This window comes from Lepus europaeus, chromosome 2 (genome assembly GCF_033115175.1).
Source record: "Lepus europaeus isolate LE1 chromosome 2, mLepTim1.pri, whole genome shotgun sequence".
Taxonomy (NCBI): Eukaryota; Metazoa; Chordata; class Mammalia; order Lagomorpha; family Leporidae; genus Lepus; species Lepus europaeus.
The window spans coordinates 169,383,298-169,408,083 of record NC_084828.1 but is presented as its reverse complement, the minus strand read 5'-3'; the positions used below and the strand labels follow the sequence as shown (position 1 = coordinate 169,408,083).

The 24,786-nt window shown below is 54.6% G+C and overlaps 1 protein-coding gene across 1 annotated transcript in view; it reads right to left on the bottom strand.

The window, feature by feature from the left end:
• Window positions 1–24,506, bottom strand: part of TRIM71 (tripartite motif containing 71) — a 60,224-nt gene extending 35,718 nt beyond the window's left edge. Inside the window, exon 1 of the mRNA XM_062179511.1 lies at window positions 23,631–24,506. Within this exon, the coding sequence (XP_062035495.1) occupies window positions 23,631–24,506 (876 nt within the window). The remainder of the gene's footprint in view (window positions 1–23,630) is intronic.
• Window positions 24,507–24,786: the final 280 nt, after the last annotated feature.

Genomic DNA, 24,786 nt, shown 5'->3' with positions numbered 1-24,786 from the left:
AGCTGTTTGCATGACAATTTTAAATCCAGAAAGATGGGTGGGGCAGTGGTTACCATGATCTTCCACAACCATCTCCTTCCCTGAGCTCTCTGAACGCTGTGGCACAGTGGGTTAAAGCCCCGGCCTGCAGTGCCAGGAATCCCAAATGGGCACTGATTCAAGTCCTGACTGCTCAACTTCCGGTCCAGCTCCCTGCTGATGGCTTGGGGAAGCAGTGGAAGATGGCCCAGGTGCTTGGGCCCCTGCACCCATGTGGGAGACCAGGAAGAAGCTCTGGGCTGTGTGCTTCAGACTGGCCCAGCTCCGGCCATTGCGGCCATTTGGGGAGTGAACCAGTAGATGGAAGACCTCTCTCCCTCTGTCTCTACCTCTCTCCTGTAACTCTGCCTTTCAAATAAATAAAAATAAATCTTAAAAAAAAAAAAAAAAACTCAGTGTGCTCAACCCGGCCCAGCCTGCAGCCACGCCGCTCAGACAGGTCCCACTGTGGAAAAGTGTCTTTTCCCAAGACCCCGGTCACCCCCTAATGTGATTTTATCAATCAAAAGCCAATCAGATTGGGCGGGTAACTGCAATTTTAAATGAATGAAACAAAGGAAATGGGGGGGGGGGCAGCCCTCAGAGGTGCAAAAGCCACTCAGCCCCCAATCATGGTTATCTCCATCACTCAGGGATGTGAGGGGCTGACAGCAGCAGGAAGCAGAGGGCGCCCACGGGGGGGGGGGGGGGGGGGCTGCCCCCGCCCCTCCTCCCCAACAGGCAGAACCTAACAGCTCTGAGACCCAGGGAGCCCTCGCCTGGCCACAGGGCTCCTGGCCCACGCTCGGCCTGGAGGGGCTCTGGCTAGCCGCCTCCCCGGTGATCCCACAAATCTTCCCACTGCCCCCACAGTTACAAAGACCTGGGAGGAGCAACCTCATCAGAGCACTTAGAAGCACCTCGCTGCCTGGGCCAGGGGACGGGGCCTGGTCATTTATGACCATTAAGGCCAGAGGAAGGCAGGCTCCCAGAGGCCCATAAAACTCCCAGGGAAGGAAGTGGGGATTAACCACTTCCTCCCACCTCTCAAAAAGGGGTTTCAAGTCGTACCAGATTGCAGAGTAAGAGGGTTCCCCAGGAGGGCAGTGGGGGAGACGGAGAGGCCAGGGGCCTCTGTGAGGGGATGCGACCAACCCCGGGGGTCCTCAAACTGCTCAGATCATCACACACACACACGGGGCTTTGTGGTCCCCTCGGCTCTGGCATCTCCGAGACGAACATTCTAGCAAGTCCCCTCTCGTGTCCCTGGCACGGGTCTGGACACTGTCCAGGAAGGGACCGGGCACACGTGGGCAGGATCATGTGTCTGTGGTAGGTGTCCCCATGGAGCAATGGCTTCATGCTTTGACGCCAGCAGTCAGATTTGCTAGGCCAAAACCTGCTGCTCTGGGGCCAGCATCAAGTCGCCATTTGCAGCACCAACATCCCGTATGAGGACGCCAGTTTGATCCCAGCTGCTTTTCCAATCCAGCGCTCTGATAATGCACCAGGAGTGCTTGGGCCCCCGCCACCCAAGTGGGGAGACCCAGATAGGGCTCCCAGCTCCTGGCTTTGGCCTGCCTGGACCACACTGGCTGATACAGCCATTTGGAGAGTGAACCAGCAGATAGGAAGATCCTAACTCTCTCTCTGCTCTCTACTGTTATCCCTTTCAGGTAAATCAGTTTAATCTTTCAATGTTTTATTGAAATTTATTTGATCAGCTCTTACCCAAATCTAAGAAGAGCAGTTTACAGAGAAAAGCAATGCTACGCGGAGGCAAGCTTGAGTCAAGAACGGAGAAACAATCATACCAGGGCAGCTTCCTGGACTGAGGCCAGGCGTTCGGGCTGTGAGCTTCCTGGCAGTCAAAGCGAAAGGAGCAACACTCAGCCATCTGCCATTGTCTCGACACCGCTTTTCCCGAGGGCTGCAAACCCACAGGTACAGCAGGGGCATCTGTAAACCCCCCACCTCCGGGGCAGCCCACAGGTACACCAGAAACAGGCACTGCCGCCAGTCCCTGGGAAATGGAGCTCAAAGCACTGGCGGCTTCCCTTTGGAGACCCCTGGGGTGGCCGCTCAGGGACTCTCTTTTTCCATGCAGGAGAAAAGTGAGCCTGCCTCTCTTCCTAGGAGCCCTGGGAGACTCTGCCCCAGCGCCCACCCCCCTGGACAGTGGTGGGAGCAGCCTCACGCTGTGGCCCCGTCAGCCAGGCTCTCCCTTTTGTCTAGCCCTGGCTGCACTGTGACAGCCCTGGGAGGAAAAGGCGACAAGAGTCAAAGCAGGGGGGCAGGGGTGACTTGGGGGGGACCCACAGCCCCTCCCAACTGTTCAGGGAGGGGTAGCCATAAAAATGCAGAAAGCCTCGGTTCAGACCCCAAGGCTATGGCCCCTACAGACTGCCAGAGACATACTCATGCCAAGAAATCACTGACTTTTTGTTTATCCCAAATTCGAATCTCACGTTTTGTGGGGGAGGAGGTTGACTCCCGAGAACCCTGGGCCAGGGCTTCCCGGCCAGCTCTGGGGGTCCAACCTGAGTCCCCTCTGCAGAACAGACGCCCTAAGTTCTCCATTGCCAGAGAAGCGAAGAGACAGGACAGCACTAAGCTGCCTATGGAACCCACAGCTGTTCTTCAAGTGTGGCCTGCAGTGAAGACAAAAGGTGGCTCCCTTGGTCCAGCCCAGGGAGACGGGGAGGGGCGGCCGCTGGCCTGAGCCGGGTGCACCCCCAGCCCACTGAGGCCTGGCCACTCTGGCCTGAGCCGGGTGCACCCCCAGCCCACTGAGGCCTGGCCACTCTGGCCCAGCGGATCAACATTCCAGGAGGGGCCATTCCCGCCCTCCAGGGGGAACAAAGAGCCCAGGGAGGAATTCCTGCTGCCCCAAAGCATGTGGGTGGGGGTGGGATCCAAGCAGATCTGCACAGAAAGGCCCCCCAGCACACCCGGCCAGAAGCCTACTCCCCTCCACGCCCACCCCCACCCCCACCCCCATGTCCTGGATCAGACGCAGCAGAGACCCCAGCACAGACGCTGGCGTGGGACCTCCGAGCACAGGATGCAGGCAGGCTGGGGGCTGGGGGCAAAGTTCAGGAGAGCACAGTCTATAGGAAGCAGGCAAACCCTCTGGAGGTAATCATTAACTCCATCTCGAGGGTCTTTGTAGCCAGGCTATGGCCTGGCTTTCACTGTAACCAGGGCAAACATGTTACTGTCCTTGTAAGCACAGAATGTGGGGCTTGGGTGGGTGGGTTGTGGTGTGTGTGTGTGTAACAACAGCTCCTGCATCCCTGTAGATGATTTCCAGGAAGCTTACAACCCACTCCGGGATCCCCAGCAAAAAGGACTTTTGGCAGAGAAAGGGGTAGGGAGTGGGCACTGTGACTGCAGCCCTTGCTGGCTGCCCCGGCCGCTGCACCCTTTCACTGATCAGGAGGATGGATCTCCAGGCGGCTTGAAACGCAGATGAAGGGCTTGGGTTTGCAGAAGCCTTGCAAAGGAAGTTTGGGGCAGGCTTGCACAACTGCACGGTTCTCTCTGCTTGGAGGGCAGAGGGGGCCCAGCAGCTCCCTGCAACCAGCCTGGACTCACTATGCGCTCTGTAAACACTGGTTCAACATTTGCTTTGCAGATACAGCTCTAATCTGCTAATGGAGCCCTCGGCCAAGTGCTTCCCAGTTTATCCATCAAACACCCAGCTTCCCCCGCCCAGAGTCCCAGGTCTTGTGCAACCAACACTCTGTGGCTCCTCTTCCCCTCTACCGGGGGTGCGGAGCCTGCTTTCATGCCCCCAGACCAAACCCCAGGGCCTGGCCCTCACCCCATTCCAGCCCAGCAAGCTCCTATTTATTGCCCCTAGACACAGAGAAAGAGATCGTCCATCTACCACTGACTCACTCTCCAAATGGCCTCAAAGCCAGGGCTGGGCCAGAGAAGCCAGGAGCCAGCAGTCTCCGTGTGGACAGCAGGGGCCCACGCATTTGGGCCTTCTTCCGCTGCTTTCCCAGGCACACGACCGGGGAGCTGGATCAGAAGTGGGGCGTCCAGGCTTCGAACCAGCATCGCAGACAGGCTCAATGGGATGTGTCCCCCACATGACCCAGTTCTCCTGGGCTAGGAAACAAAGTAGAGGAGCCGATGGGAATCCTGACACTTCCACACGGTGAGGGGTGCCTCAGTCACACACCAGACTTCCTACCGGCTCTGCACAGAAGAGCCCGAGCCTACTGTAGCCCCAAAGATCATGTCACCTCCCAGTGGGCCTCACTGGTCAGCGACAGGGAGCTCTGAGCGCATGGCCAGGACCGGCCCTCCCTCTGTAAATTCACATTTCCTATTAAGAAGCTTACAACCCACGTCTGACTCTTTAGGAATGGGGACCACCAACCTGTCACCGCCCGGTGGCAAGGCAGGTCTGCAAAGCCGTGAACCTAAGCGGTTTCCTGGGAAAACCAGACCTGTACCTCCCCTACAGCAACACAGAGACTGGGGAGCGGCCGCCAGGACCCCAGGCCCCGGCTGCAGCTCCGTGTGGCTTTGTTTGCTGTTGTTGTTTAAGGGAACCTAACCAAAAGCAACTTAGTATCTTCACAAGGACATCACCCAAAATGTCAGGTTTCTTGGATGGCAAACTCTGTCCTACTTCTTTGTGTCCTCAAACATGGGGGTGGGGTGGTGTGGGGGGGAGAGGGAGAGAGAGCGCGGACCAGGCACCTGGCAGATGCTCAATGAACAGTGAGCTGATTGAATGGAATTCCCTTCCACATTTTCCAAGCAATCCTGGAGGAATTTGCCTCCCAGCAGGCATCTGCTCACTGAAAAACAATGTGCCTTGGCCATTTGCATTGTGGCCCTTCAACAACAGCAAATGTTTGAAGAGAGTCAAAGAGATAGAATCTGGCCCTGAAGAGGTGAGATTTGGGCAGGGTTTCCAACCATTCTCACATTAACAGAGACCCAGCCAGAGGCGCCCCCAAGGGCTCCACTTTCCGTAAATCCTCGGGAGACCCCGGAGCAGAGAAACAGCCCAGGCTCCCCCCAGGATCCGCACTGAAGCGGGACACAGCACAGGACAATCCCGGGGTGGTGTAAAACTCTGCACCAACTCATCAAAATGTATTTACTTCTAACCATCTTGCCTCTCAACCAGTATGCTTTGTTGTATCTAAACTATACCTCAATAAAAAAAATTAGATACTAGAGCTGTGTACTGTTTGTGGAGCCAGGATGTGCCAGATCCACAGAAACCACAGAACTCTATGGTATACAGTACCTTCACACCAGCGTCACCAAAGTGACGTCTACAGACAGAAGACAAGACCGGTGACGGGATTCCACCCGCACAGTGAACGGGCAAGTTTGTATTTATTTTAGGGATTTAGCATTTGCTTATTACGCTACGGCTCGCTCATCTCTTTGGCAGTTTCTTCAGCGAAGATCAAAACTGAGGGAAGAGAGCATCTAGGGTTAACAGGCCTGCAGGAAGAGGTGGGCTGCAGGCCAGGGCTGCTCAGTGCAGCCGCGGTGAGTGAGTGGTAACAGGTCTGCTGCGAATAACCGAGCATCTACAGCGCTGGTGTGTGGCCCCGGCACCGGCACATAGCAAACGACGAGGCAGGCGGCACCCACAGGCTATTAATTCACCTGCTCTCCACTCCCAGCACATCCAGCACGCAAGAGCGTTGGGACTGCTCTCTAACAGAGCCCGCACGCGAGGCTCCCCGTCTGTTCCAACCACGGTGGATCTCACTTCCTAGGGACACGCCAAGGACTCAAGACACAAAACACAGGAGTGCAAAGATTACCCAGCTGGCTACACTACAGTGAAAAGTGTGTTAAAAGAACACGCAGAGCGTTAAAATAATCTGAGGCTAGGGGAGATCCTTCACAGTAGTTATCCAACATGCCTTCCAAGTGGATTTTTCTGAAAACCCCAGAAATTGGGGGAGGAACCCCGCCAGGCACTTGGGGGAGGAAACCCAAATGGCCACTAAACATATGAAAGCTGGGTTCCCTCCTAGGAATCGGAAATGCAGAGTGAAGCAACATTAGATCGATGGCCACAAGGGCGGGAGGAAATGTGGCCGGTGGGAGGCCGGCCCTGGCAGCCTATTAACATTTCAAATGTGTCCCCTAGCTGGGGGGTCGGGAGAGACGCACAGCTCCCTTCTGGAAGGCTTAAGGGGCACAGGAAGGCACTGCTGCTGGCCAGATGTGGACAGGACCCAGAAGAGGGAAGGAGAAGCCAGCGGCAGGTGGAGCCGGGCGGGACAGGCAGCGTCCCACACCCCACCTCCCCAGGCCTGGGTGTGAACGGCTGCTAAGCAGCTGGCATGAAATTCCGACTCCAGGTACTCCGAGGGACAGAAGAAGAAATAGGTCTGGAGAATACATTCCTTAAAAATTAAAAAAAAAAAAAAAAAAAAAAAAAAACCTGGGCCGGCACTGTGGCGCAGTGGGTTAAAGCCCTGGCCTGAAGCACTGGCATCCAATATGGACACCAGTTCTAGTCCCAGCTGCTCCAGTTCCAATCCAGCTCTTTGCTATGGCCTGGGAAAGCAGTAGAAGATGGCCCAAGTCCTTGGGGCCCTGCACCCACGTGGGAGACCTGGAAGAAGCTCCTGGCTCCTGGCTTCGGATTGGCGCAGCTCTGGCCGTTGCGGCCATCTAGGGAGTGGACCGGTGGATGGAAGACCTCTCTCTGTCTCTACCTCTCTCTGTAACTGTCTGTCAAATAAACAAAATAAATCTTAAAACACATTGAAAAATTAAAAAAACCTACAATTTACAGATAATCCTAACAAAGCAAATATTATCTGCATAATCAGGTCAGGATTACAATTAACTAGTTTGAGTTACTTCCTGGGCCCAATTCCAATTTTTTCCACTCATCCAGCAATGAATTATAAACCAGACTGAAGTTCTCAGAAAATCCTCCAAGTGTGTTCCGTTAAGAGCACAGATTTAGGACAAGCGTTCCCCGCTTGTCCATCACTGTGGCTCCTCTTCAGCTGCTGTCACGTGTCACCAAGCATTTGTCCCGTGGGTCCCGCGTGTCCATTTGCTGCCTTCACCATGCAGAAGTGGAGAGCACGGTCCAGGAACTGGAATGAGCGGCCTGGAGCCCCGCAGGGGACCTCTCTCCTCCTTGGTTTTTAAGAGGTTTTTTTTTTCTCCTTAATTTCTTTAAACTTCACAATGCTCTTCCTTGCACACTGCCCCCACAGCCACAGAAAACTGTCATTGTTCAGCTCAGATGCCTGGGAGTCAACACAGCCTTAAATACAATCTCGCCTCACACACCAGCCCAAAGGTCACCTCCTGGTCTCTCACTGGGCTTCAGGGGCCAGCACTGTGGTGCAGTGGGTATCCCATACGGGCAACCAGTTTGAGTCCTCGTTGCTCCACTTCCGATCCAGCTCCCTACTAATGTGCCTGGGAAAGCAGTTGCGGATGGCCCAAGTCCTTAGGCCCTTACACCCACGTGGGAGACCTGAAAGAAGCTCCTGGCTCCTGGCTTTGGCCTAAACCAGCCATCTGGGGAGTGAACCAGGGGACAGATACTTTCTGATACAGAAAGTATCTGTCCCCCTCCCCTACCCGCTGGTTCACTCCCCAGATGCCAGCACACCCAGCACTGGGGAGGCCTGAAACTCCACACAGGTCTCCCACAGGGGCGGCAGGGACCCAACTACTTCTCAGAGTCTAAGTCACCAGAAGTTAGAATCCAACCCCAGCCCAGGAACTGATTCGGACTACGCCAGTCCCAACTGGCATCTTTAACTACTAAACCAAACATCTACCCCGTCTCTGCTTTAAGAAAAAAAAAATTATTTGAAAGGTAGAGTTAGAGGTTGGGGGGGGAGAATCTTCCATCCACTGGTTCACTCCCCACCCACCCCCCCAACCAAGGCCACAATGGCCAGGGCCAGGCCAAGGTCAAACCAAGGAGCTTCAATGTGGATTTCTCACGTGGGTGGCAGGGGCACCCCTGTTTCTCCCAGGCCATTAGCAGAGCCTGGATCGGAGTGGAGCAGCCTGCATTGGTAGTTTTCCTGCTAAGCAGGGCCTCCGTCTCTACTTTTAGGCTGAAGTTTGGGGGGCAAGAAGGGGTGATAAGATGGTGTTTATTTACGAAGGTGTCTCAGCTGCTCCACTTTCAATCCAGCTCCCTGCTCATGCGCCTGGGAAAGCAGCAGAGGATGACCCAAGTGCCTGGGCCCCTGCACCCACGTGGGAGACCCAAAAGACCACTGTGGCCATCTGGGGAGTAAAACTAGGGGACAGAAGATCCTTCTCTCTCCCCATCACTCTGCCTTACAAAATAAATGAATAAATCTTAAAAAAAAAAAATGATGAAAACATAGCAAAACCCTGACCTAGGGGATTCCAGATGGAGTTTGGGACTTGCCACAGCAGCTACAAATGCCATCATATTCCTAAGTCTACCGTGCAATAGAGACTCAAGGGTGTCACCAGTGTGATCTTTGCTAAACTGTATCAGTTAACATTAACATAACATTATCAGCATCTTTGCTAACCAACCTGTATGCTGCTTATTACATGTAAATGTTAATACCACAAAGCCGTACAGAGGAAGGTGCTAGATGTATTTAGGAAGAGGAGCCTGGGGCCTGGTCACTCTAAGCATCTGGGGAGTGAGCCAGAGAATGGAAGCTCTGCTTCTCCAATAAATTAATAATAATGGGGGGGGGGGACCACTTACACCTTTCCAAGATTGTTTCCAGCCTAACTGAGCAGAGCTCTGGTTTTCCTTGTTATTTGCACCTATGTGGTTTGTAAAGCTCAAATTAAACTGCAAAGACAAATTTCCCTCTTAGAATATTCTCCCCAAATCCCCGATGGCTCTGACCAAGGTAAAAACAAAGAACCCAAAACCTGTTACACACAGCACTGCCCCGGAACCAGCTCCTCCACCAGGGCACACTGCAATCTTCCACAGAATCACTAGATTCTCAACCAAAACAAAAGCTAGCCCAGGCCAGTCTGATGCAGGTGTGGCCGTTCCAGGGGGAGATGAAGAAATCAAGGCTCAAGGTCACACAAGTTTCCTAAGCAAGGAAGACTCCCAGGGCCGGCACTGTGGGCATTCCATGTGGGTGTGGGTGTGGGTGTAGGTTCCAGTCCCCGCGGCTGCTCCACTTCAACCCAGCTCCCTGCTAATGCACCTGGGAAAGCAGGAGGATGGCCCAAGTGCCTGGGACCCTGTGCCTGCATGGGGAGACCCAGAAGAGGCTCCTGCCTCCTGCGGCCATTTGGGGAGTGAACCAGCGGATGGAAGATCTGTCTCTACCTCTGCTTCTCTGAATTCCTACTCTGTCTCTCCCCCCCCCTGTAACTCTTTCAAATAAATAACATAAATGAAGACTTCCAGGGCCGGTGCTGTGGCACAGTGGGTTAACGCCCTGGCCTGAAGCCCGGGCATCCCATATGGGCACCCGTTTGGGACCCGGCTGCTCCACTTCCAATCCGGCTCTCTGCTATGGCCTGGGAGGGTGGTAGAAGACGGCCCAGGTCCTTGGGCCCCTGCACCCACGTGGAAGACCGGGGGAAGCTCCTGGCTCCTGGCTTCAAATCGGCGCAGCTCTGGCCGTTGCAGCCAATTGGGGAGTGAACCAACGGATGGAAGACTTCTCTCTCTCTCTGCCTTTCCTTCTCTCTCTGTGTAACTCTGACTTTCAAATAAATAAATAAATCTTTATAAAAAAAAAAAAAAAAGAGGACTTCCATCAGGAAACAATATGCTGCACATACTCCAGGCATTAAGATAGATATTCACAGTCAGGCCCCCAAATAGACAACACCCTGTCCCTCAACCGGTACACACGACACACGCTGGAACACACAATGGAAAACTACTCAGCAGTGAAGAGGAGGAACCGCAGAGATGTGCAGCAGCCAGGATGACTCTTACAAACTTAAAAAAAAACACACACCACAATATTTATTTCAAAGGCAGAGTTACAGAGAGAGAGCTTCCTTGCGCCCGCCATAGCGGCCATTTGGGGGGTGAACCAACGGAAAGGAAGACCTTTCTCTCGAGATGTCTCTCTCTCTCTCTCAGTCTAACTCTGCCTGTCAAAAAAAAAAATTTAAAATGAAATGGCGTTCATGCCCCCAGCCTCTCTTAGATGCTTTTCATAAGTGAAAGAACCAGCTCCCAAGAGGCCGATGGGGTGTGGACTACCAGGGGGCCAACAGGAAGGTGGAGGGTTCCAGGCTCTGTGGAGACGTACACAGTTACCCTCAGAAAGGCCAGCCTTGTACTGCAGGGAGCAACGCTGCAGCTGGTGATGCCAGCATCCCACAGAGCACCGGTTCGAGTCCCGGCTGCTCTGCTTCTGATCCAGCTGCCTGCAAACATGCCCGGGGAAGGCAGAGGAAGACGCAGATGGAATTCCAGGCTCCTGGCTGCGGCCTGGCTGGGCCCTGGCTGTTGTTTCCTTTTAGGGAGTGACCCAGTGGATGGAAAAATCACTCGTGTGTGTGTGTGTGTGTGTATGTGTATCTCCTTCTCTCTTTCCACTCTGCCTCTCTCTTTCTCCACTACTCTGCCTTTCAAATAAATAAATCTTTTTTCAAAAGAGAGGTGGATTTTACTAACATCAAAGTGTACTTTGGTGTACATACACACACACAGAGAATAACAGGGCCTGTAGGGGTGTATCTTTCCCTCCAAACCTAACGTCTTACAAGCGAGGCCAGAGCCTGCCAGTCATCCGCAGGGCTGTAGACAGGGAGAGGGGGCAGTCGAAGAGCAACCCCTTCTTCCCCACAGCACCTCACGCTCAGGATTACAACCAAGGCATGCTGGGAAGCCCCACTGCACACCTGGAGCCACCCACAGTCTACAGGCAGACTCCAAAGGCATTCAGGAGTGAGAAACAGCCTAAGACACCGGGGAAGGCAGGGCACCTCCTCACCCCACGCTGGCCGGGGGAACTCACTGCCTCCTACCTTCCCAAATCAGTTTTCAAGAGAGCCAGGAGAGCAGAAATCACACCTTTCTGCACTGCTAGTTCCTCTTTAGTTCATGAGCATCACTGCAATCAACAAGCAGAGCGAGCAGGAAACACCAGTCTCTTGATAAGCCCCCAACTCCGGAGGGCTGCACTGCACCGCACCACGGCCAGTGCACCTGCTACACCAGGCTAAGCTGGCTAACCACACTGCCCAGGCAAGTTCCGAGTGGCATTAGAGTGACTCCTGGGTGTCTCAGGAGAAGGTTCGAGTTGGGTTCCTCCGTGTGCACTCCTTCTTTATCTGGTTCCCATGTCCCGCCATCGACCAACTTTATGCCAACACTGGTGGGTGTCCGTGGCAGGAGCCCTCGACAGCTTCCGAACTGCTGAAGGAAGGAACCAGTCTCACCCCACACCAGCACCACCAGCACCCCCTCTCCACCCCGACACTCAGGGACACACCAGCTGACAAGCCTGGTTTTAATGTTTACTTTATTGGGGGAGGCAGAAAGAGAGCTCCAATCTGCTGGTTCACTCCCCAAATGCCCCACCCCCACCCCCCAATGGCTGGCGTTGGGCCAGGCCAAGGCCGGGCACTCAATCCAGGTCTCCCAAAGCGGGAGTGGCAGGGACCCACCTACCTGAGCCATCACCAGCGCTACCCAGGTTCCAAATTGGCAGAAGCCGGAATCAGGAGCCAGAGCCAAGAATTCAACCACCAGCCCAGATGCCTACTCTTGGTGAACCCTTACATTACAATTCCTGTTAAATAAGTAATGTATCCGAGATTCTTGACTGATCCACCAACTATTTCTTCTGTTTTTCAATAACTCTCTCCAGGAAGAAGGGAAAATGAAAAGGATCCTAACATCTTTTTTTTTTTTTTAAGATGTATTTATTTAATTTAAGGTCAGAGTTACACAGAGAGAGGAGAGGCAGAGAGCGTGAGAGTGATGTTATCTGCTGTTTCACTCCTAAATTGGCCACAACGGCCAGAGCTGTACCAATCGGAAGCCAGGAGCCAGGAGATTCTTTGGGGTCTCCCATACGGGTGCAGGGGCCCAAGGACCTGAGCCATCTTTCACTGCTTTCCCAGGCCATAGCAGAGAGCTGGATGAGAAGTGGAACAGCCAGGACTCGAACCAGGCACTCATATGGGATGCAGGCAGTGGCTTTACCTGCCACAGCACCAGCCCCTCTAACATCTTTTGTATGGATATTATTAAAAGAAAGAATGAGGTGGGGGCCGGTGCTGTGGCTCAGTGAGTTAAGCTGCCACTTGCAAGGCTGGCATCCATTGTCGCAGTGCCAGTTTGAGTCCTGGTTGCTCCGCTTCTGGGCCAGCTTCCTGCTAATGTACCTGGAGTAAGCAAGGGGCCACAGCCCAAACCTGGGAGAGCAGGATGAGGTTCTGGGCTCCGCACTTCGGCCGGCCCCAGACCTGGCGGCTGCAGGCGTCTGGGACTAGACCAGCAAGATGGACGATTTCTTTCTCTCTGCCTTTCAAATAAACAAATTTTCTTCAAAAACTAGGTGAAAGAGCTACCATTACATACTTGAGAGTCAACCCACTGTAGGTTCTGTAAAAAGCACTCCACCAGCCAACTTCTAGCGAAGTTCCACCATTCCCCACCTCGTCTCCCTGAATGCTACAGTCTCCCTAGTAATTTAAGTAAGATCGCTTAAAGCAGCTTAGGGGCAGGTGTTTGGCACAGTGGTTAAGACACCAGCATCCGGTCGGTGCCGTGGATCACTTGGCTAATCCTCCACCTGCGGTGCTGGCACCCCAGGGTTCTAGTCCCAGTCGGGGCGCCAGATTCTGTCCCAGTTGCTCCTCTTCCAGTCCAGCTCTCTGCTGTGGCCCAGGAGGGCAGTGGAGGATGGCCCAAGTGCTTAGGCCCTGCACCCTCATGGGAGACCAGGAGGAAACACCTGGCTCCTGGCTTTGGATCGGCGCAGTGCGCCGGCCATGGTGGCCATTTGGGGGGTGAACCAACAGAAGGAAGACCTTTCTCTCTGTCTCTCTAATTCTGCCTGTCCAAAAAAAAAAAAAAAAAAAAAAAAGACACCAGCATCCTCTACTGGAGTGGCCTGGGTTCAAGTCTCAGGCTCACTTCTGGTTCCAGCTTCCTGCTACTGCACCCCCTGGGAGCAGGAGGGGACGACCCAAGCATTTAGGCCCCTGCCACTCACAGGAGAGGCCCAGGCTGAGCTCCCAGCACCTGGTTTTTGTCTGGCCCAGCCCTGCCTGTGGTAGGTATGTGGGGAGTACAGAGCAGATGAAAAACATATCTATCACTTTTCCTTTCAAACAAAATGAAGATAAAATTAAAAATATTCTTTTAAATAAAGAAAACAGGGGCTCGTGTTATGGCCCAATGAGCTCAGCTGCCTCCCACACTGGAGCACCAGTTTGGTTCCCGGCTGCTCTGCTTCCAACCCAGTTCTAAGACACCTTGGAAGGCAGCAGAAGACGGCCCAAGAGTTAGTCCCTGGCTCCTGGCTTCAGCCCAGTGCAGCCCTGGCTGTTTGGGCCATGTGGACGGTGGACCAGCAGATGGAGAAATCTCCACCTCTCATCTCTCCATGGCTCTCTGTCGCTCTGCCTTCTGAATTTGAATAATCTTTATAAAAAGTATTCTGATGATTAATTTTAACATGTCAAGTCCAAACTGTTTTATGGTATCAAATATTGGTTGGCCATGACCCAGGAAAAAACATTTTAAAGGAAAGAAGTAACATAAAAGGCATTTTATTGTTTAGCTACAGCTTGCAGGAAAAGTTGAAGCCCAATTCTACTCAGGGCATCTACACTCAGTTCTGTGCATGTACACTAAAACATAATTTTCTCTAATTCATTCAAAGCATCTTCATGTATCCTAGCTAAGATGTCACTCCCATCCTAAAGGCAAGAAACCAAGCAGGGCTTGATCAGTCACACAGCTAAGACAGGACAATGCCAAGACTTACATTCTTATCTGTATAAAGTTTCAAACATTTTCCAAGCTGTTCTTCCACTTCATCCCCAAAATTCTCCACCTGCATCTCTTGTTCACATGTCATAGGAAAAATGCCCATTGAAACCCAACTTTAAAAAAATTTTTAATTGATTTATTAAAAGTCAGAGTCAGAGAGAGAGATCCCCCACCCACTGGGGTTCAATCCCCAAGTGACTATAACAGCTGGGGTTGTGCCAGGCTGAAGCCAGGAGCTTCTTCTGGGTCTCCCACATGGCTGCAGGGGCCCAAGCACTTGGACCATCTTCCACTGCTCTCCCAGGCACATTAGCAGGCAGCTGGATTGGAAGCAGAGCAACTGAGACTCAAAATGGCATCCATATGGAATGCAGCGCTGAAGGCTACAGCGCCACAGCGCCAGCCCCTAGGTATCAGATTTTTTTTTTTTTTTTTTTTTTTTTTGACAGGCAGAGTGGACAGTGAGAGAGAGACAGAGAGAAAGGTCTTCCTTTTGCCGTTGGTTCACCCTCCAATGGCCGCCGCGGTAGGCGTGCTGTGGCCGGTGCACCGCGCTGATCCGGTGTCAAGAGCCAGGTGCTTCTCCTGGTCTCCCATGGGGTGCAGGGCCCAAGCACCTGAGCCATCCTCCACTGCCTTCCCTGGCCACAGCAGAGAGCTGGCCTGGAAGAGGGGCAACCGGGACAGGATCGGTGCCCCGACCAGGACTAGAACCCGGTATGCCGGCGCCACAAGGTGGAGGATTAGCCTAGTGAGCCGCGGCGCCGGCCTAGGTATCAGATTTTTAAGGGCAGGTCTAAAAAGTCCATGTCCGGCCTGCACCACAGCTCAACAGGCTAATCCTCCGCCTTGCGGCGCCGGCACACCGGGTTCTAGTCCCGGTCGGGGCGCCGGATTCTATCCCAGTCCCTCTTCCAGTCCAGCTCTCTGCTGTGGTCCGGGAGTGCAGAGGAGGATGGCCCAAGTGCTTGGGCCCTGCACCCCATGGGAGACCAGGAGAAGCACCTGGCTCCTCCCTTCGGATCAGCGAGATCTGCTGGCCGCGGTGGCCATTGGAGGGTGAACCAACGGCAAAGGAAGACCTTTCTCTCTGTCTCTCTCTCACTGTCCACTCTGCCTGTCAAAAAAAAAAAACAAAAACAAAAAAACTTTCAAAAAAGTCCATGTTCAATATCTGTACGTAAGCGGCGCTGTGAGAGGGGTGTGGGGCAGTGTCGGCTCAGTCTCTGTGTAATGCAGCAATTTTTCTGTGATGCTTTCAAGCCTTAGAAATTACAGGTTGCGAAACATTCCCACCCCGAAATCAGGGGTCCCCTGCATAAGTCCAATCTGCTGGCTTCCCAGCTCCCAAGGGAGGGGGTGCCATGGCACAGTGGTTAAGCCGCCACTTAGAAGCCTGAATTCCCTATCAGAGGGGCTTTTTGGAGTCCTGGCTACTAACCCCACTTCCAACCCAGCTTCCTGCCAACGCACCCCAGGAGGCGGCCGTTGACGGGGGCCACCCACCCACTTGGGAGACCCAGGAGTTCGAAGCTCCTGGCTTCAGCTCAGCCCTGGCTGTTACAATCATCTGGGGAGTGAACTAGCGGGTGCCAGATCTCCATCACTCTGCCTTTCAAGTAGAGGAAAAAATATAGAACTTCTTAGAAATCTTGGGTTTAAACATGAATGATTCTCAAACACACCATGTAAAAGGTTAACAGCAAACTTCGTGTTGCGTGCAAATGTAACAAGCCACAGGTTCCGGGTGGCCTCTCCCTGAGCCTGTCTCCCCTTCCCTGCAAGGCTGACAGTCCTTTCAGACACAAAGTGGAGCTCTAATCCTCCTAAAATGAGGTTTATGCATTTCCCTCCGGCTCACTTGCATCACCTGGCAGAAGCCCTGCACAGCTTTGTTTAGATCATGCTAAGCTGACCCAAAGCACAGCTTAGCCACGACTGTTAACACTGAAAATTGGTTTCCTTCTCCAACTCTCCTTTTCTGCAGGAAGAGAAAGGAGAGGTGATGGCTTCAATATTGAGAAGCAAAAGGCACGAGTTCTCATCCACCCGTTCCCTTCCCAAATGGCAGCCAATAGCGGGGCTGAAAAGGAGAACTCAGTGCAGGCCTCCCATGAGGCCCTCCCGGAGCCATCACCACTGCCTCCCAGGGCAGGAAGCTGGGGAGCTGGGGCTGGGAACACAGTGTCTAACACCAGGGGGAACACCTGCTTCAGCACTCTTAACCACCTAATGAAACTTATTAGCAATGTTTCCCATTGCCCTCAGCTGGGGGACACTGAGCTAAGACAGTGTATACGTTAGCACTAACTCAAAACTGCAAAGAGCCACACTCACTTCACAGATGAGAAACCAAAGCAAAGCAGAATCAGGAGCTCAACCTAAGAATAATGATGTCAAAAAACTGCTCCACTGGGGCCGGCACTGTGGCCTAGTGGGCCAAGCCTCTGCCTGCAGTACCAGCAACCCATATGGGTGCTGGTTTGTGTCCCGGCTGCTCCTCTTCTGATCCAGCTCTCTGCTTATGGCCTGGGAAAGCAGTACGAGATGGCCCAAGATGCTTGGGCCCCTGGACCTGCGTGGGAGACTTGGAAGAAGCTCCTGGCTTCAGATCGGCCTAGTTCTGGCTGTTGGGGCCATTTGGGAAGTGAACCAATGGACGGAAAATCTGTCTCTCCCTCTCTAACTTAACCTCTCAAATAAATAAACCAAAAAAAATTGAAAAGAAAAACTGTTCAACGAAGATCAACAGATGTTTTTAATAAGAAATATCAAAAGATGAGCTATCTGAAGTCTTCTATTTTTCCCACTTGTACTACAACTTTCTTTACCATATTCACGTTTCTGCTCGGAGCTTGGCCACACATTCTGGGGAAACTGTCGAGAGAAGGCTGTGCGTGACCCTAAGAAGCCTCTCCCAGTGGCACTATCAGAGGACCGGGCCACAGCTGGCAGACGTACGGCAAACTGGTGGTTTCCCTCTTGTCCAAAACATGGTTCATCTGACGACTGCTGATGCCACTTCACTCAAGTCTCATTTTCTTTCTTTTTTTTTTTTTTTTTAATTTATTTATTTAGGGGCCGGTGCTGTGGCACAGTGGGTTAACACCCTGGCCTGAAGTGCCAGCATCCCATATGGGCACCAGTTCGAGTCCCGGCTGCTCCTCTTCCAATCCAGCTCTCTGCTGTGGCCTGGGAAAGCAGCAGAAGATGGCCCAAGTCCTTGGGTCCCTGCACCCACATGGGAGACCCGGAAGAAGCTCCTGATCGGCACATTGAGGGGTGAACCATCAGATGGAAGACCTCTCTCCCTCTCCTCTCTCTAAAATAAATCTTTTTTAAAAAAATTACTTATTTATTTGAAAGTTAGAGTGACAGAGGAGAGGCAGAGGCAGAGAAAGAAAGAGAAGAGAGAGCGATCTTCCACCTGCTGGTTCACTCCTCAAGTGGCTGCAATGGATGGAGCTGGGCCAATCCAAAGCCAAGAGCCAGGAGCTTCCTCCGAATCTCCCATGTGGGTGCAGGGGCCCAAGCACTTGGGCCATCTTCTGCTGCTCTCCCAAGCGCATTAGCAGGGAGCTGGATCAGAAGTGGAGCAGCCGGGACTTGAACCGATGCACATACAGAAAGCTGGTGCCACAAGCAGAGGCTTAACCTAGTATGCCACAGCACTTGCCCCTAAAAATGTTTTAAATTTCATCAGTAAAAACTACTGTCCACAGGGGCTGACACTGTGGCAAAGTGAGTTAATGCCTACAATGCCAGCATGCCATGAGCACCGGCAGCGAAAGAGGGTCCAAGTGCTCGGGCCCCTTCAACCCTTGTGGGAGACCCAGAGGAAGCTCCTGGCTCCTGACAGCCCCAGTTGTTGCAGCCATATGGGGAGTGAACTAATGGATGGAAGATCTCTGCTTTCAAATAAACAAACCTACAGGGGGAAAAGACCATCGCTTGCATAGGGATCTACATGGAAAATTGGTTGGGAACAAATTTTAACTGCTGACGTGGTATGCCAATCTCTACAGATTCAGTAAAAAAAAATAACTCCTTGGCAACTGATGGGCAGGTTAGGAAGCATCTGGGGTGAGTGGAAAGTCCACATTAGGGCTGACAAAACAAAGCAGCAGTCTATCATGAGCCTAATAACGATCTATCTAAAAACCTCGGACCAGCACTGTGGCCTAGTAGGCTAAGCCTCCGCCTGGGGCGCCTGCACCCCAAATGGGTGTGGTTTGAGTTCTGACTGCTCCACTTCTGATCCAGGTCCCTGTTAACTGCCTGGGAAAAGCAGCAGAGGATGCCCCAACTGCTCGGGTCCCGGAACTGACATAGGAGACCCGGAAGAATCTCCTGGCTCCTGGCTTCAGATTGGCCCAGCTCTGGCCATTGAGACCATTTGGGGAGTGAACCAGCAGCTGGAAGACCTTTCTCTCTCTCCCTCTCTTGGCAACTCTGCCTCAAATAAATAAATAAAATCTTGAAGGGGAGTGGGGGGGCCTGACACTGTGGCACAGTAGCTTAAGCATTCGCCTGCAACGCCGGCATCCCATATGGGCGCATGTTCACTTTCTGGATACTCTTCTTCTGATCCAGCTCCCTGCTATGGCCTAGGACAGCAGCAGAAGATGGCCCAAGTCCTTGGGCCCCTGCGCCCATGTGGGAGACCCGGAAGAAGCTTTTGACTCCTGGCTCCGGATCGGCACAGCTCCAGCCATTGCGGCCACTTGGAGAGTGAACTTTTCTCTCTGCCTCTCAAATAAATGAATTTTTAAAAATCACAGAGAGAGGAATACTCTAGAAGTCCCAAGCAGGAGGTCATTACCAGCTGAAGAGTTAGAGGGATCGGAGCACCTGTCTGTCCAGAGCCTGAGTGGTCAAGGAGAGCAGTGGGGAGTGGAGCAGGGGGCTCGCGGGGCGGCACCTTGCCCGCTCCAGACGACTGCCGCTTCTTAATCTCTCCCGTGCCCTCTTCCAAGAAGAGATGGGAAAAGGGGTAAAGCAGAGCAGCATCAGTGAGCCAGGCCTGAACTCTGTTAGGGGCAAGGGAGCAGGGAGCGTTGCTCTGAAGCCGCCTGCGTGCCGGAAGTCAGCTTTGCACTCAAGAGTCCCGAAGAACAACCCGAAACTGTCCCAGGCTTGCTGAGAACAGATGCGGCCAAGAGAAGCCCTGCCAGTGAGAAGAGCCGGCCGGAGAGCCGGCGTCCAGCCCGAGGACCTTCAGCTTCAGAGCTACAGGATTATCAAATAAGCGAAATCTTCTCAGGTCAGGAAAACGTATGAACACTGTTTCATTTACCCTGGCAAGCCACTGCGTACCATTTCACCTCCTCATCTACAGCTCCAGGAAGAACCCACACCCTCACTGCACCTGCTCCATGAGGCTGTTCTGAAAAACAAAAAGCCAGGCTCCAGATTTCAGGCACCCGTTTTAACTAGCGTTTTAGGAAACTGGACTCCAAACTGGACTCCGGCAACCCAAAAGGGGCTCTTGAAAAATAGTATTTATAGATAGCAAAAATAGCCAAAAACAGGGGCAGGGAAAAAAAGTGATTTTACTCAATCTTCAAATACTTTTCCGATTTCTCTAATCCAAGGACAAACTGTATTTAACTTCCAAAACACGCTGATGAGACAGAACACGTGCAGCAGCGTCCCAGGAAGAACGCAAGTGTGGAAAAAAGTGCCCATCTTCCTCCCAAAATACCTTTAGGGTTTCTTCAATACATATTCCTAGAATTGGAGAGGAAAATCAGGCAGACAAACGTCTCGTCCCTGAAATCCCAAAACCAGCATAGCTTACTTGAGGAAGGAAACTTAAAACACAAGGTGCAGAGTGTGCAGGCAGGGCTGACAGCCTCAATGCTGGCTACCCTCGAGGTAAACTCACCGGCACAGGCTGCCCACCTCCCAGGGCCCAGGCGGGTAAAATCCACTCCTATGCACTTTCCTGGAAGTAGTCAGCTCCCCACCCTGATTTTTTGAAAACCCCCCCAAAAGTCTAAGAAACTAGGATACCCATAGCAAGCACTTTATGATACACCTTCTCCTGGGAACAGGGGCCTAGGAACATCTATCCACCTGCTAACCTGAACTGAAACCAACCTCTGTCCTGACTTCCAAGGTTTGCAAAGTTTGGTTTTCTGGTCAACAGGCGAAGTGCGTGGATACAGTTAAAGCAATGCTAGAATTTAGTTCTATTCATTTGCTCCCCTTGTCTTTTGCAAAACAACACCCCATTTGGAATTAACCAGTTAACAGGATTTTATCTAAAATTCCATTTCTGGCAGAAATTCTAAGTTGGTCATAAATTCCACGAATGCACTAGTGACACCTACCCAGCCAACTCCAGAGATGGAGAGAAGAGTCGGAAATGAGGTCTAGAGCTCTGTCTACAATACTCATACTTCAACCTTGTATTAAAAACAAACACTCTGATGATGTAGCGGGGTGAAAAACAAGTTTGTACTGTCTTGAAAACAGCCTCTTTTTTTTTTTTTTTTTTTGTAATTTACAAAAAGTATCCTTGTACTTAAAAACACAACTGATAGGGCAACCCTGAAAGGCGTGGAGCCGGGGGAATGCAACAAAGATGTAACACGGCCGCGGGGCTGGAGGCTGAGACAACCCCAATCAGGGGAGACGGTGCAACCCCAAGCAAGCACTGACCTCTCTTGCTGCAAGTGGTCTGAGGCCAGTTAGGTTTCAGGGTCAGATGGGGCTGGAATTCTCGAACCCGCGCGGCCTGCGCTGCAGAGTGCAGTGCTGGGACCGGACATAAACTGCACCAGCAAGGCACCGCACCCCACTTTGCACAGCAGAGCTGGGAAAGCCCTTGGCCCCTGCTGTAGGGCGGGCCGGGCTACACAGTCACCGGCACTGGCTCCCGGTGGGGCCTTTCTTGGGGACCTGGGTGTGGTCCAAACCCCTACAGATAGGGAACCCGAACGCCCAGCTCTCAGAGCCAGCACTCGCTCCCCTGGGCTTCTGCTCAGGACCTCTCCGAGGCAGCAAAGGGCTCCTACTCCCCCATAACCACGAAAGGGCACCTCGCGGGCAGCTGCAGTGCGCTCAAGGTGCACCCTTAACCCTACCTCGCGCCCCGAAACGCGGGTTCTCTCGGCCCTGAGTGGCCACGTCACCAGAGCCCGAGCTGGAGCTGGCCCCGGCCGCAGCCTCTGCCGGGACTCGTGGCCAGGGGCTCCAAGGCCGACAGACCTCCTAGGCACAGAAGGAACGAACATGCCCAACGGGGTTTCACGGGTGCTAACCAGCAGCACCCAAACACCATCGCGCTGCAAGACCCGAGTCCCCCTCTGGAGGTTCCCAAGCTACCAACTATGCGCAGACCCCAGGCAGCCCACTCTCCCGGGCGGCCGGACCCCAGGGGCTACGCCTGCCTCAGCCCAGGGGAAAGCCCCCCGGGGGCTGCCTCCTCCTCCCCCTCCCCAGCGCCAGGTGGCATCAGCCCCCAGAAAGGAGCTGCTGACACTCAGCCCAGCAGCAGGTTCTAAAATCGAGGCAGCCTGAACCTACGGTAAAACGGGTAAAACGCAGAACCGTGGACCACAAAGAGAGACAGCGGCCACACCAGTCTGGCCCCCTCCTCCTAAGTGTTTAGCCAGGGAGGGTTCTGGAAAGGAGCAGAGCGAGCCCAGCTCCCAACACAGAAGAGGACTCCCGCCGCGAGGAGCTTCACTACCTACCAGGTGCAGCCTTCCCGCACCTTGTCCCCTAGGGACTCACAATGCCGGCCACTCTCAGCAAGAGATCTAAAAGGCTCACCAGAGGAAGTAAAAGCCGGCTCCAAACCGGGCAAACCTTCGGCTCTGCGGCGCATTTGATAATGCAAGCATGCTTGCCGAGCCGCGGCAGCCTCGCCTTGCCCGGAACACTGAGAGTACTGCAAGGGGACCTGCTCCGTCCCGGCCAAACGGGAACACTGGCCACACCATGCACCTACTTCTTGTGCGCAAATAAAACGTAGGTGTGCCTTCAACTGGGAGTCTAATTTAAAACCGACATTTAAACTCAAGCACCCCTCCCCAGAGGGAGTGCAATTATCCTGGCTGGACTCAGGGGGCCTTCTCCCTTTAAAGCACCCCCCCAACACACACACACACACGCACACAAGCACAGGATCCTAATCTGCAAGTGAAGTGGCTCCATTTTTCCCTTCCTCGGGTTTGGATCAGAATTTAGCTCAATCATTCGTTTCTCTAAAGTTTTGAACGAACTCCCTGGAAACGCTGACCAGTGACTATGGAAAAACTCAAGATGAGTGCATTCTAACCTTAAACAACGAAGGAAGGAGGGAGTTGGCTCCTAGCTTCATACGGAAAAGGGACCTTTAAAAGGGGGTGCCCACTCCAGCTAGATTAAAATTTCAACTTTTTTTCCAAACGGACAAGTCTGGTTAAGACCTCCAGGCCTGGAGCCCCCCCCCCCCCAATAACAGGTTAGGGCGCTGGGTATCCGCCGGCCCACGGCAACTCTAGCCGGCAGAGCTCACCCCCACTCGGGATTTAAAGTCCCTGGGGTGCCCAACTCTTCCTCCACGGCCAGCCCAGAGCTGTCACACACATCCAACCTCCCGCGTCTACAGACAGATGGCAAAAGTGACCGACCCCCCTACCAAAGCAGACTTTGCTCCCCAAAACTTTCGGCTCCCTGCTTTCAGTGGGTTCCCGCTCAGCGAATAACAGGGTAAAGGAGGAAGCCGGCATCACCCGGTTTCAAAAGCCAAGGACTGCTTGTTCTACGCAGCCCTCGAATCTTAGAATCCAGCCGCCGGGGCTGCGGGGCGACTCCCGGAGGAACTCCAGCTTCTGGGGCACCCTAGCGGGGCCACCCCTTAACCCGGGGAAACCTGGCCAGGCCGGAGCCGCCGTGCACCCCCGAGACCAGCCGGTACTTCCACGTAGGGGAGCCCAGGGACCAGATCACGCAGTTCGGGCAGCACGGGAAACAGCTGCGGGGCAAAGGGCCCCACCCAGGAGGCTCCCTGGGCCCCCCAGGCTCCACGAGGCCCCTTCTTCCTCAACACAGGAGGTCCACGCCTGCCACGCAGTCCAGACCATGAACCCCACACACACACACACACACACAGGGAAAAAAAACTTCTTCCCAGCAGCGCGCACGTGGAAACCAGGTCTGGGGACACAGCACATGCAGTCCACCCACGCACCCACCGCTGCCCAGCTCGCGCCCCTCTCAAAAGCAACAATTCGCAAGTTTTACAAAGTTGAGGACTCGCAGGGAGGCCTCCGGTCGGCCTGCACAAACAGACTCCACTTCTTGCAGGTCGTGCCTACTAAATATTGACAACGGTTGCCATGTTTTGCCACACAGCGTGAAAAAATAAAAAAGCGCAATACAGCAAAGAGGAACCCCGCGCTTTTAGACTCTCCAGGGACCCTCGCGACACGCACACGCAAGCCAGGCCCGCCACACACTATCCAGGTCACACGCCACGACGTAGCCAGAGGAGGGGGTAGGAAAAAAAAAAACAAATCGGGAAAAGCAAAGGTCTCCAGGTCTCCCGGTCTCCCCGCGTTTCTGAGATCTCTGGGGAAGACTCGCCCAGGAACGCGCACCCGGGAACGCGGGGGACACACGCACACGCGCCCCCACAGCCGCCCCACGCGCTCACCTCGTCGTCGTGCTGCTGGCAGAAGCCGAGGCGCTCCGGGAACACGGAGAGGATGGAGAAGGGCGCGCCGGGGAAGGGCGGCCCGAGCCCGAGCTGCTGCGCCGCGGCCGCGGCCGCGGGGCCCGGCGGGCCGCGCTCGATGTAGTGGTCCTTGGTGAGGCGCACGCGCTGGTGCGCGCGGACGCAATTGTCGCACAGGTGCTCCTGGCAGTCCAGGCAGCGCGAGGAGGCCGCGTTGCCCTCGTCGCAGGAGCTGCAGCCGTGAGGCCGGCGCAGCAGCAGCGCCGCCGGGGACGCGGCCGGGCCGGGGCCACCGCCGCCACCGCCGCCGCCGCCGCCGGGAGTCGGGCGGGAAGGCGCGGGCGCGGGCGCGGCCGGCGGCGGCGGCGGCGGCGCGGCGGCGGCGGGCGCGCGCGGGTGCGGGTGGTGCGCGTGGTGCCGGTGGTTGCTGTGGGCGCCCGCGCCCGCGCGGCCGTTCTTGGGCGGCGGCTCGTCGGCGGTGGCCACCACGGCGTCCAGCAGGTTGCTGAGCAGGAAGGCGGACGAGGGCAGCGCGTCCATGCCCGCCGCCTCGGCGAGCACGACCTTCTGGTCGCACACGGGGCAGCGCAGCTTGAGCGGCTCCCCCGGCGCGCCGCCGCCCGCCGCCGGCAGCCGGTGTGTCTCCAGGCAGGGGCGGCAGAAGGCGTGCAGGCAGGGCAGGACGTGCAGGCGGCGCGCCGCCGCCCCGGGGCCCCCGCCGCCGCCCCCGGACGACGTGGACGTCTGCGAGGACGACGACGACGCGGACGAGCTGGAGGAGAGCGGCGCCGGCGAGCCGCACATCTCCTTGCACAGCAGGCAGATCTGGAAGTCGGTCTCGGGGAACGAAGCCATTTGCAACCCGTCCCGGAGGAGGGAGGAGACCAGAGAGGAAGAGGAGGAGGAGGAGGAGAGAGCGGACGAGGCGGGTGGGGGAGCCTCCGGCTCGCTCAGCAAACAGCACCGGCCAGGTCCGCGACCCGGGAGCCGGCACCAGGGCGGCGCGGCCCGCGCGCGGCTGCTCCCAGCACCGCGGGCATTAAATGCCACTCTCCGGGGGCGACGCGGATTCCTGCCGAGGCGGGGAGGCCGGAACAAGCCCCGACACGCGAGGGGCGAGCAGGGGCTCGGAGGT